The 11,617-nt window shown below is 42.7% G+C and overlaps 1 protein-coding gene across 3 annotated transcripts; it reads left to right on the forward strand.

The window, feature by feature from the left end:
- Window positions 1–262: 262 nt before the first annotated feature.
- Window positions 263–8,623, forward strand: LOC107484803 (uncharacterized). Of its 3 annotated transcripts, none has more exons than XM_052260185.1 (4): window positions 263–583; window positions 1,297–1,416; window positions 3,073–3,627; window positions 3,702–8,623. In XM_052260185.1, the coding sequence occupies exon 4, from the start codon at window positions 6,430–6,432 to the stop codon at window positions 8,602–8,604; it is 2,175 nt and encodes a 724-aa protein (XP_052116145.1). In that variant the 5' UTR covers window positions 263–583; window positions 1,297–1,416; window positions 3,073–3,627; window positions 3,702–6,429; the 3' UTR covers window positions 8,605–8,623. The 3 variants fall into 3 exon arrangements, with proteins under 3 accessions (XP_052116145.1, XP_052116146.1, XP_015960832.2); XM_052260186.1 differs by having other exon boundaries at window positions 3,073–3,229; window positions 3,320–8,623; XM_016105346.3 differs by having other exon boundaries at window positions 3,073–8,623.
- The last annotated feature ends 2,994 nt before the right edge of the window (window positions 8,624–11,617 follow it).

An 11,617-nucleotide genomic window follows, 5' to 3' on the forward strand; every position in this document is an offset into this window, starting at 1 on the left:
GCTGTTTCTTCACAGGGCCTTTCTCATATTGTTTGGGCCATATCTATGATGAAATTATAGAAAAAGGGCCATTCTCTTATGAATTCAAATTTATTTTTTTGTGAGAGTAGTACACCAAATAAGAAATCTCCTGGATGGAAGTGGAAGACTAATGAAAGCCAAAATTGAACTTTTGAATAAGGGGTTTGGGGTCGTAGGGAAAAATCGAGATGAACGGTACGATTTAGTTGAAAATTTGAGAACCGGCCAATTTTTTTACCTCCATTCCCCTTCCCCTAATCCTAATGCCCCAGAAGGTAAGCCTAACCTCACCTGACGGCGACACCATAGTCGGAGGGTAACCTCACATCACCGCCACACCGCCGGCCGTGCTGTCTTGTTGGAGTCGACGGATACCGAGCGGCTTCAACGACTTCATCTGCACTGCGGCTCCCTCCTCTTCATCGTGGTTTCTCCGTGCTCCGTGGCTCCTTGCACCGGATCGTCGTCCACCGTAGTAGCGTCCTCTCTGTCGTGTGCGTCCTCTACTCTACCAGACTGGTTGGTTGTCTCTGTCTTCTGCCTACTCTGTTCTGTTGGACAGGTTGGTGCTCTTCGTCTAATACAGATGAAATATTTTAAATTTGAGCATGACTCTTGAGAAAGCATGGGAGTATGAGTATCTATCGTTGATAAGTTAACCAACCATTATAGTATACATGACCTGGTTCTGTTTAGTTGTGATTTGGCTTCCCCATTACTAGCACTGCCTTCACAGTCTTGAAATAAAGATCCAAAGGTTTCTAGCTTTCTGCTGTTATTCACAGTCCCAAATTGGTTGTGGTCTCTCTTAATATCTTGAGTTTGTTGAGTATGAATCTGGTTGTTGAATTTTTTTGAATTTGTTTAATTGTTTAGTATGGTCTGTTTAGGTTAATTTCTTGAAGTTCTGAATTTGTTGAGTATGAATTTGGTTGCTGAGTTTCCCAAGATTTTATATTTTGATGAATTCTAGAATTTTGTTGGATATGTTTAATATTTGAGTAGAAATCTGTTTAGGTTAATATCTTGAATAGCTGAATGTGTCGAGTGTGAATCTGTTTGTTGGATTTTTTGGATTTCTTGACTTTGTTGAATTTTTTTAGTATGAATCTGTCTAACTTAGTTTATTAAATTTCTTATATTTTTTGAGTATGAATGTGTGTTGAATTTCTTGAATTGGTTGAAGATTTGGCGGTTGGCAGCATCGTGGCAAATGACGAGTAATGACGCTAGAGTTGTTGAGTAATTGTGTTTGTGTAATGGGTATCATTTCAGGTAAGGGAGTGCTAGTAGAGAATGACATCGAGTAGCAGCAAGGCGGAAGACCCGTGAAAATGGAACGTGGTGAGGGTGGAGATGTTTTCGCAGGCGCAAACCGATTATGCAGATGAGGGGGTATGTATGCGATTTTCTCTAGTTGGCCAAGAATGAATAGGGTTGATGATGAGATATTGAGGTGTAAGAATACAGTTGTGAGCAACATGTAAGGATTTATTGTTTACTAGGTTGATTAATGAGGCATTGCCGCTGTGTAGTTAGTGGGAAGGTAACATAGCTGTAGCCTGTAGGTGTTTTTATTTTTGTGGCTCATAGATGAACAAGGTGAGGGTGCTTGTTGGGTGAAATGTGCCATGATAATTTTTTTGGTATTAAAGAATGGTTTAGGGACACTGAGGAGTGGTTATGAGTCGGTTTATTATGTTGGAATCATGTCGAAGTAATATGTTGCAGGTGAAGTTGTTAAGTTTGCAAGCAAGTTATTTTATCCAAATCATTTTATAATTTTCATTTTTCGTGAAACCGATCTTTTATTAAGAAGTTCAAAATCTAGAAGAACTAAATTTACGGTGGTTAGTGAATTGAGTGATCATTGTTGTGGGTGATATGCCTTTGGAGAAAAAAGATGCAGGAAAGTAAGTAAATATGGAAAGATATACATAGAAGATGGAAACCAAAAGAGAGAAAAGAATGAGTGAATGTGTTGCTTCCCTGCGAGTTTGATCGACTCTTCTCGTATCGCCACTAAGTTAATTTAAATGAATGCTTAGGCTTTTTAGTTGGGTTCTTGAGTTAGTCTCCTAAGTTTTGATTAGTTAATTATTCTTGCCGAAAAGATATTATTAAAGTTAGAATCACCCTTTTTTTTATAACGTAAAAATTAAAAAAATTATAAAGTAGAACTCATCTGTGTAGTTAGGCAAAAGAATGAATCATGATTAATTAGTTAAGCTTTTACACTAAATGATAGATTAAGAGTTAATATTTAGTCTGATGATGTGATTTAATTTAGTCTGTCTGGGTTTTGATCTTTTTAATAAACAATTAGTTTGAAAGAAATTGAAAATTATGAAATGAGTTTTGTTAATAAGTCCTGGAATTGAGAGAAAAATGTTTTGTTATGACTAATTGTAACTTATTTCGTTTAGTAATTGTAGGAGTTGTCAGATAGGGTAAGTTACCCGTTATTGTTAATAATTTGTGATTTATTTTATTAAATAATTGTTAGACATGATTGAGAGTAACTTTGCCTTCAGCTTTTTATAACATGAGCATAATGTATAACATGAGCATAATGTGTAATTCTATGTCAGTGAATTGTGGATTTTGTACATTAGAATTTTTTAAAAGAATGAGTGTTATGTGTTGTGTATCCATGAATTATAAATTTTTTTGCTTATATCGTACATCAAGGTCATGTAAAAAGAATGACTATAAGACGTGAAATAATTGAGAGCATTAATAAATAAACCGGTCTCTCATTAACTTTGTGTCGTATTCATGAATTTAACTAAATTAATATTCATGGACGAGTAAATTTGAATCACATATGCAATTTGTGGAGTGTGTGGATAAAATAGACTATGCTGAGAGTTGCAACCATGAAATAGAAGGAGTCGTTTATCAATTCTTAAGTGGTTTTTTTGTCGACATACAAATATTTTATTCAACTTCATTTGATGGACCTTTGCACAGGAGCTCCACCAAAATATTTGCCAAGTTTGTGACGTATGTTTGGTTATGCCATCATGGTCTTGTTGAGCTTTTTTGCAGGAAGCGTTGTTTGACCTGGGCACTGACGGTGAAGTTGGGGTTGGAGATTTGGAGTGCGATAATGGGAGGGCTGGTGCACGAAATTGCAATCACACTTTTGCAATCCGCACAACTAACCAGCAAGTGCATTAGGTCGTCCAAGTAATACTTTACGTGAGTAAGGGTCGAATCCCACAGAGATTGTTGGTTTGAAGCAAGCTATGGTTATCTTATTAATTTTAGTCAGGATATCAATAGGATTATTTAGCCTCGTGTTCATATCCTGGGTCGAGTTGACCGACCCAGGATGTTCTACAGACAAAGCGACTGACCTCTTCAGGTTAGGACAATCCGACCTCTTCTTAAAGAGCTCGGCCAAGTCACGAGAAAGCCCAAACAAAGGGTCCAAATAGAGGAACACGCCCCAGATCCTAAGGCAGCCCAAGCCTACAAAAGAAGGGCGGTTCCCTTGAAGATAAGATGACCTCATTCAAAAGATAAGATAAGATAAGATAACTAACTTATCTTATCCAAAAAGATCACTCCACACCATTATAAATACACTGGAGCACCCAGGTATAACTCATACTCTATTCTACTCAATAACTGCTTAATACCATTGCTAACTTAAGCATCGGAGTTCCTTGCAGGTACCCTCCACCCTCCGGGGACGAAGGATCAGCAGCACCACCAAGTCTAACAAGTCAGACACACCAGCTCCGGCCGCTATACACCCGCTGGACACGTCGGCTCCGACCAACACAGAAGATCTCGACCGAGATCGGCCTACAGTTTCAGGTAACCCTCGGAATATTGGCGCCGTTGCCGGGGAACCTGGAAGTCAACCCAACACCATGGCGGACAACCATGACAACGACCACGACTTAGGTTTGGAAGATAGAACACCGCACAAGAACATGGATGCTATACTTAAAAATACTCCAGAATTCAATGGAGACAAAAATTCATCAAATCCGGGAGTGATAGAAGCACTTCAAGATTGATTAAAGCAACTTGAGAAAGAAGCCCAACACCAACGCGAAAAACAAGAGGATTTACATCGGGAGATAAGGCGGCGCCAGAATTAGAAGATAAGCTTATGAAACTCGAAGCTGATCTCAAAACTAAAGCTACTCGATCCACCCAGAGGATAGCTCTCACAGAGATCAAGATCCATTCACCAGGGACATTATGAAAACCAAAATTCCAAAAGATTTCAAACTTCCGGATATGATTCTGTACGACGACACCTCGGACCCTAACCACCATCTCAGCAACTTCAGAAGTAGGATGTACCTCACTGACGCCTCAGATGCAGTTCGCTGCAAAGCCTTTCCAACAACTCTTACCAAGACAGTCATTAGATGGTTCGACAGCCTACCTCCAAAATCCATCTCGAGTTTTGACGACCTGGCCAAAAAGTTCCTGACCAGATTTTCCATACAAAAGGACAAAGCCAAACATGCACCCAGCCTACTAGGAATCAAGCAAGGAGATTGGGAGAGTCTTCGTAACTACATGGAAAGATTCAACAAAACATGCATGGACATACAAAATCTACCAACAGAAGCTGCCATCATGGGCCTCATCAACGGCCTACGAGAAGGACCATTTAGCCAATCTATATCAAAGAAGTCCCCAGCATCCCTAGACGAAGTACAAGAACGGGCGCAGAAGTACATTAACATGAAGGAGAATTCTCGACTTGGGGAAGCCTCGAGGTTCGATTTTGCCTACCGAGATAAAGATAAAGAATCCAAGAAGAAGGAAGATCGCTCCGGGGAGAAAATAAAAAAATATCATAACTACACCCCTCTTAGGGTATCCTTGGTAGATGTTTACAAAGAGGTCTGCCATACGGAAAAAAAACTCCCAGCTCGGCCACTCAAAGGCAAAAAGGGAGGAGGAAATCGGAATGAATACTGTGAGTATCACCGAGTCCGAGGACATTCCACCAACGAATGCTTTGACTTGAAAAACGTCATAGAGAAATTAGTAAGAGAAGGAAAACTAGATCGGTTCTTGGCTAATCGGGACGAAGAACCAAGAAAAAGAAGAAGGGATGAAGATGTCGGACAGTCTGAACGATCACCCCCCGCACACCGGAGAGACACGTCCACATGATACACGCTCCAAATCATCCCGCAAGCGACACCTCAAAGAAGTATACCATGTTGAAGGAAAGAAGGAGACACCAGACATCCCAGCAATCACATTTACCAAAGAAGATGCATCCGGAATCATCTCAAGACACGACGACCCCATGGTCATCACAATTATATTGGCAAACGCCAACCTCCATCGTACATTAATTGACCAAGGAAGCTCTGTCGACATCTTATTCAAAACCGCCTTCGACAAGCTCGGCTTAGAAGAAAAAGAGCTAAGAGCATACCCGAACAGCCTGTTCGGACTTGGGGATACCCCAGTACGACCACTGGGATACGTATCGTTACATACAACCTTCGGAAAGGGGAACCAATCCAGAACACTCAAGATAGATTATATCGTAGTCGACGTAAGCTCAGCCTACAATGCATTAATAGGTCGGACAATGTTAAATCAACTCGGCGCAATAGTTTCAACTCCACATCTATGTATGAAATTCCCAACCGCAGAAGGGATAGCTACAATAAAGCAGACCAAAAGATGGCACGTCGCTGTTATAACGAAAGACTAAACCTCCGAGGTGAAGGAGGAGAGTTCCACACAATCGAACTCGGCGGAATTCAGAGACGAGAAGAACTCCGCCCACGACCCGAGGGAGAAATAGAAAGAGTCTAGATCGGGGATACCTCGAATAAAACAACTAATATTGGCACAATCCTGAAAGGAGACGCAAAGGAATCACTAATACGGTTCCTACGAGATAACGTCGATCTCTTCACATGGAAAGCTGCCGACATGCCAGGCATAGATCCCAAACTAATGAACCACAAGTTGGCAGTCTACCCGGGATCTCGGCCGGTACAACAAAGACGAAGAAAACTCAAGCCAGAACGGTCTCAAGCTGTAGAAGAGCAAGTACAAGCACTACTATATGCAGGATTCATAAGAGAAGTTAAATACCCGCTATGGCTAGCAAACATCGTCTTGGTGAGAAAGTCAAATGGGAAGTGGCGAATGTGCACTGACTACACCGACCTCAACAAAGCCTGCCCAAAAGACCCTTATCCACTCCCAAGCATCGACGCTCTAGTAGATGCCTCATCGGGATATAAGTATCTCTCGTTCATGGACGCATACTCGGGGTACAACCAGATCCCAATGTATCCACCGGATCAATAAAAAATCTCGTTTCTCACACCAAAAGCAAATTATTGCTACATCGTAATACCTTTCGGCCTTAAGAACGCGGGAGCCACTTATCAAAGGCTAATGAATAAAGTCTTCTCAAACCACATCGGGAAAATCATGGAGGTCTATGTGGACGACATGTTGATAAAGACACAAAGTGAAGAAACATTACTAACCGACTTGGTTCAAGTGTTCGACACCATACGAAAGCACGACATGCGACTTAACCCGGCTAAATGCACCTTCGCAGTGGAGGCAGGTAAATTTTTGGGCTTTATGCTCACACAAAGAGGAATCGAGGCAAATCCAAATAAATGCCAGGCCATACTCAACATGAAAAGCCCAACCTGCGTCAAAGAGGTACAACAACTCAATGGAAGATTGACGGCCTTGTCCATATTCCTAGCAGGGTCAGCAATAAGATCCCTCCCCTTCTACGCTACCTTAAGGAAGGGAAAGAACTTCGAGTGGATAACGGAATGTGAACAAGCCTTCCGAGACTTTAAAGAATTCTTGGGACAACCCCCCATCCTATCTCGACCACGAGAGGGAGAACCACTCATACTGTACCTCGCAGTAGGAAGTCAGGCAATAGCCTCAGCACTAATTAGAGAAGACGAAGGCGGACAACAACCCGTCTACTTCATTAGTAAAGCACTACAGAGGTCAGAGATGAACTACCAGAAAATAGAAAAGTTTGCCTACGCTCTGATACTCGCATCCCGACGACTTCGCCCATACTTCCAAGCGCACACCATCAAAGTTCGGACCAACCAGCCCATAAAAGAGATACTGCAGAAAACAGATCTAGCAGGAAGAATCCTACAGTGGGCAATCGAGTTGTCCGAGTTCGACCTCCAATACGAGGCGCGGACAGCCATCAAATCACAATACCTAGCCGACTTCATTGCAGAATTCACGGACACCACAGAAATCCCCATAGAGTGGAACATATACGTGGACGGTTCCTTGAATAAAACTAGAAGCGGTGCAGGTGTGATAATCGAAAGCAACCAAGGAACCCACCTTGAGCTTTCCCTGAAATTCAGATTTTCGGCCTCAAACAACCAAGCGAAATATGAAGCGTTATTAACTGGTTTGAAGCTGGTCAGAGAAGTTGGAGCTCAGAAACTTAACATCTACAGTGACTCACAAGTCATTACCTCGCAAATAACAGGAAGCTACCAAGCCAAAGATCCTACCATGAAAAAATATTTGGATAAAACCAAAGAACAGCTCGGACAACTCAGGGAATATAGGATCTGCCACATACCCCGAGAGCAAAATGCCCGAGCTGACGCACTCTCAAAACTAGCCAGCACCAAACCAGGGGGCAACAATAGAAGCCTCATCCAAGAAATACTACAGAACCCATCAATATCGGAAGAAGAAAAAATCCTAGCCATAACAGGTCGGGATCAAGGATGGATGACTCCCATAATTAATTACCTCAAAACAGAAGCGCTCCCCACAGACGAAAAGGAGGCAAAGAGGTTAAAAAGGGAGGCACAGTACTACACTATCGTAAACAACACCCTATACAAAAGAGAAATCTTGACACCATTGTTAAAATGCGTACCGACTTCCAATACAAAGGAAGTCTTTGAGGAAGTTCACAACGGCATTTGTGGCAATCATCTCGGAGCGCAAGCTCTCACCAAAAAGGTACTCCGAGCGGGATTCTATTGGCCAACTCTACAAAAGAAAGCTACCAAATTTGTAAAGGCATGTCCACCATGTCAGAAGCATGCCAACTTTCACATCGCCCCGCCGGAAAAGCTCATCAGCGTAACCTCACCCTGGCCATTTGCAAAGTGGGGACTCGATCTTCTCGGACCCTTTCCCCAAGGATCGGGACAAGTCAAATTCCTCATAGTAGGGGTAGATTACTTCACAAAATGGATCGAGGCAGAACCCCTAGCCAATGCCACTGCTCAAAGAAGTCGGAAATTCCTATATAGGAACATTATTACCAGGTTCGGGATTCCATACTCCATCACCACAGATAATGGCACCCAATTCACAGATGCAGGCTTCAGAAAATTAGTGGCCGACTTGAACATAAAACACCAGTTCACCTCTGTCGAACATCCCCAAGCTAATGGACAAGCCGAAGCAGCCAACAAAGTCATATTGGCTGGGCTGAAACGGAGACTACAAGAAGTAAAGGTAGCTTGGGCCAAGGAACTTCCACAAGTCCTATGGGCGTATCGAACAACTCCACATTCCACTACGAATGAATCCCATTTCGATTAGCATACGGAGTGGAGGCAATGATTCCAATAGAAGTTGAGGAAGGTCTCCCCGAATAGTCCACTACAATGAACAAACCAACTCTCAACTTCAAAGAGAAGAGCTCGACCTACTTCCGGAAATCCAAGAGAGAGCTCGGATCAGAGAAGAAGCACTAAAACGGTGAATGGCTTCCAGATACAATCAAAAGGTAGTGCCAAGAGGTTTCGCTGAGAATGATCCCATCTTAATCCGAAATGATATTGGAACAACTCGACCCGGAGAAGGAAAACTGGCAGCCAACTGGAAAGGACCCTACCGAGTCACAAAGGTACTTGGGAAGGGCTACTATAGACTGTCCGAACTCGAGGGACGAGAACTCCCCAGATCATGGCACGCCTGTAACCTAAGAAGGTACTATAGTTAGATAAAGGTCTCATCACAAGATGCACTCTTTTTTCTGAAAAGGATTTTTAATGAGGCGTCAAGATTGAGATTTAATCCGACTTAAGGGTATGAAAAACTCCCGCCTGTATATATTTGCACTTTCTTTAAATAAAATACATTTAAGATATTCTACAAGTTCTCAAGACGCATTAATCTGAAGCATTCATCGTCTGATTATAAAGCAACGGATCGAACAGAAAGTGAAGAACAGATTCACTGTACGATCTTGATAGGAATAATCGACCGACAAAGGTGAAAACGCGATTCACCTAAAGGTCGATTAAACCAGGACAGAAACCACAATCTACAAATCGGCAAAAGATGAACACAAAATAATGTAAGATGTAATCGAAAGTGATCCCAAAAAGAACCTGACGAGGTCTTATGGATTGCTATATAATAACTTAAAAAAGACTGGCCGACATTAAAAAGTCGGACCAAAGGGATCCAACTACAAACAATAAGTACGAAAACAATCTAAAGAGGCCAAGCAGCAAGACTCCAACAGATACCCTACTAAAGCACAATGAAAGCATAGTATGATAAAGCTTCAAGAGGCCACCAAAATCAACCTCAGAGAAACCATTTTGTTTTCAAAATAAAGTTGCTAAAAATAGCAACTGGAGTATCAACAGTTAATAAAACATCATTCACAAAAAAGAGTTCAAAGCCCACAAACCGGGCTATTTACACAAATACTTAAAGGAAATCAACCAAGATCTGGAGCCTTCCCGGCAGCATCAGTACAGGGAGAAGGAGGGCAAGTCTGAATAGGCACAGCATCTACAGTTCCATCATCCCGGTTCAGAATTTGGCAATCCGGATCGGACGTAACGGGAGGAACTGAGGAGGTCGACACTTTAAGAGAAGGCACTGGGGGAGGGTCAGCCTCATCATCATCCTGGTCATCAGGGACAATCTTACCATCCCTCACAACATTGTCCAGGATGAGGATAGTCAAGTCGGCATCAAGAGCAACAATCCGGAACTGCTCCATCAGGTTCTCGGAGGCGACAGTTACGCTACCCACAAGGTGACCCTGAAGCTCACCATCATTAATCCGAGCAGTTTCCAAATCATCCCGGAGATGCATCAATTCCCTATAAGCCGAGACATAGCTATCCTTATGCTTCAGCGCCATGTCCTCAGCCAACTTCAAAGAAGCAGCCAAGGCAATAGAGCTGGCCTTCTCACCCTCCAGCTCCATCTCCACCTTCGCCAACTTCACCTCCAACTCATCCTTCAGACCCTTGATCCGATCAAACTCTGACTTGGCCTCCTCCATGAAGGATTTTGTGGCATGAATCGGGATCCCCTGAACTGTTCGGAAAATAGCCGCACCCATATGAGCCATCTTTACACTACTTTTGGTGATAAAATCCAGATGCTAAAGAAGAGACACGTCGTCCATAGAAAGCCCACCATAGGGGGCAATTTGTTGGTCAAAAAACTCGATAGCATCAAAGTCTGGGGCATCCAGGTTAAAGGGCTCGGACGTTTTTTGCTTTTTCAAGGGTGGGACGCCAAAAGCAACGACAGAAGTCTGAGGAGGATCAACCTGATGAAACCGAGGAGTAGGAATTACTTTCTTCGGCCTGTGAGAACTCGGCACAGGAGGCTTCACTGGGACCTGAGAAGATCCCTCGCTGGTCACTTTGGCCGAGATGTTCAGAGCAGCAGTTGGCTTCTTTGCCCTTTTAAAGGCCTTCATGGAGTCGTTGTTCTTAGACATCTCTGCAAATACAGAATTAGCCACAGCTAAGAGTTATGGTCACAACAAAGGGAAGAAAAAACTAAGAAACAAGTATAAGAGACAAGTCAGACAAATACCCAAAACAGTCCGAACCAAGGACGGGTCATTCAAAAACCTTTTTGTATCAAGATGGGGTGGTTTCCCCCACAGATCCTCAAGAACAATAACAAAGGCACGCTCAACATCATCAAGCATCTCCCAGGTATAACGGGATACTCTCACATCCCTCTACCACTCTAGAGGAAAAGAAGGCTCATCATTTTCATCAAGAAAAAAGGGGCGGGCCCCCTCGACAGCACGAACCTTAAAGAAGTAATTCTTGAAGTCCTTGAAGGACTCATCATACATAGCAAAAACTTTGTGGCCCTGGGCGGACCTAAAGGAAACCCAAGAAGCTTTCTTTTTTGAAGAACTGCCAGGCTTGGCGGAAATAAACAAATAAAGAAAAAGAGTCTGGGAAGGTGTTACATCTAATTCACAGCAGAGAAGTTGAAAAATTTTAATAAAACCCCAGGAATTGGGGTGAAGCTGGGATGGAGCAATATTACATGACCACAACAGGTCGGTCTCAAAAGCAGTAAAAGGAAAGGTAACGTTCAACTGGCTGAAGAAATATTCATAGGCATAGAATAAGGGACGCTCCCTCTCAATGGAAGTCGAAAAACAAACTCTCTCATCAGAATCAGGAGCAACAAGCTCGTAATCCTCTTCACGGGCATTGATACCACAAATCCTATGGCGCTTCCTCAGCTCTGTGCAAAATTCAGCATCCACAATAGAAACACACAACAAAACAAGGGAGTCCAGCCAATCAGACATCCCCTCGGAAACTCTGGA

The sequence above is a fragment of the Arachis duranensis genome, chromosome 4 (assembly GCF_000817695.3).
Source record: "Arachis duranensis cultivar V14167 chromosome 4, aradu.V14167.gnm2.J7QH, whole genome shotgun sequence".
Classification (NCBI taxonomy): domain Eukaryota; kingdom Viridiplantae; phylum Streptophyta; class Magnoliopsida; order Fabales; family Fabaceae; genus Arachis; species Arachis duranensis.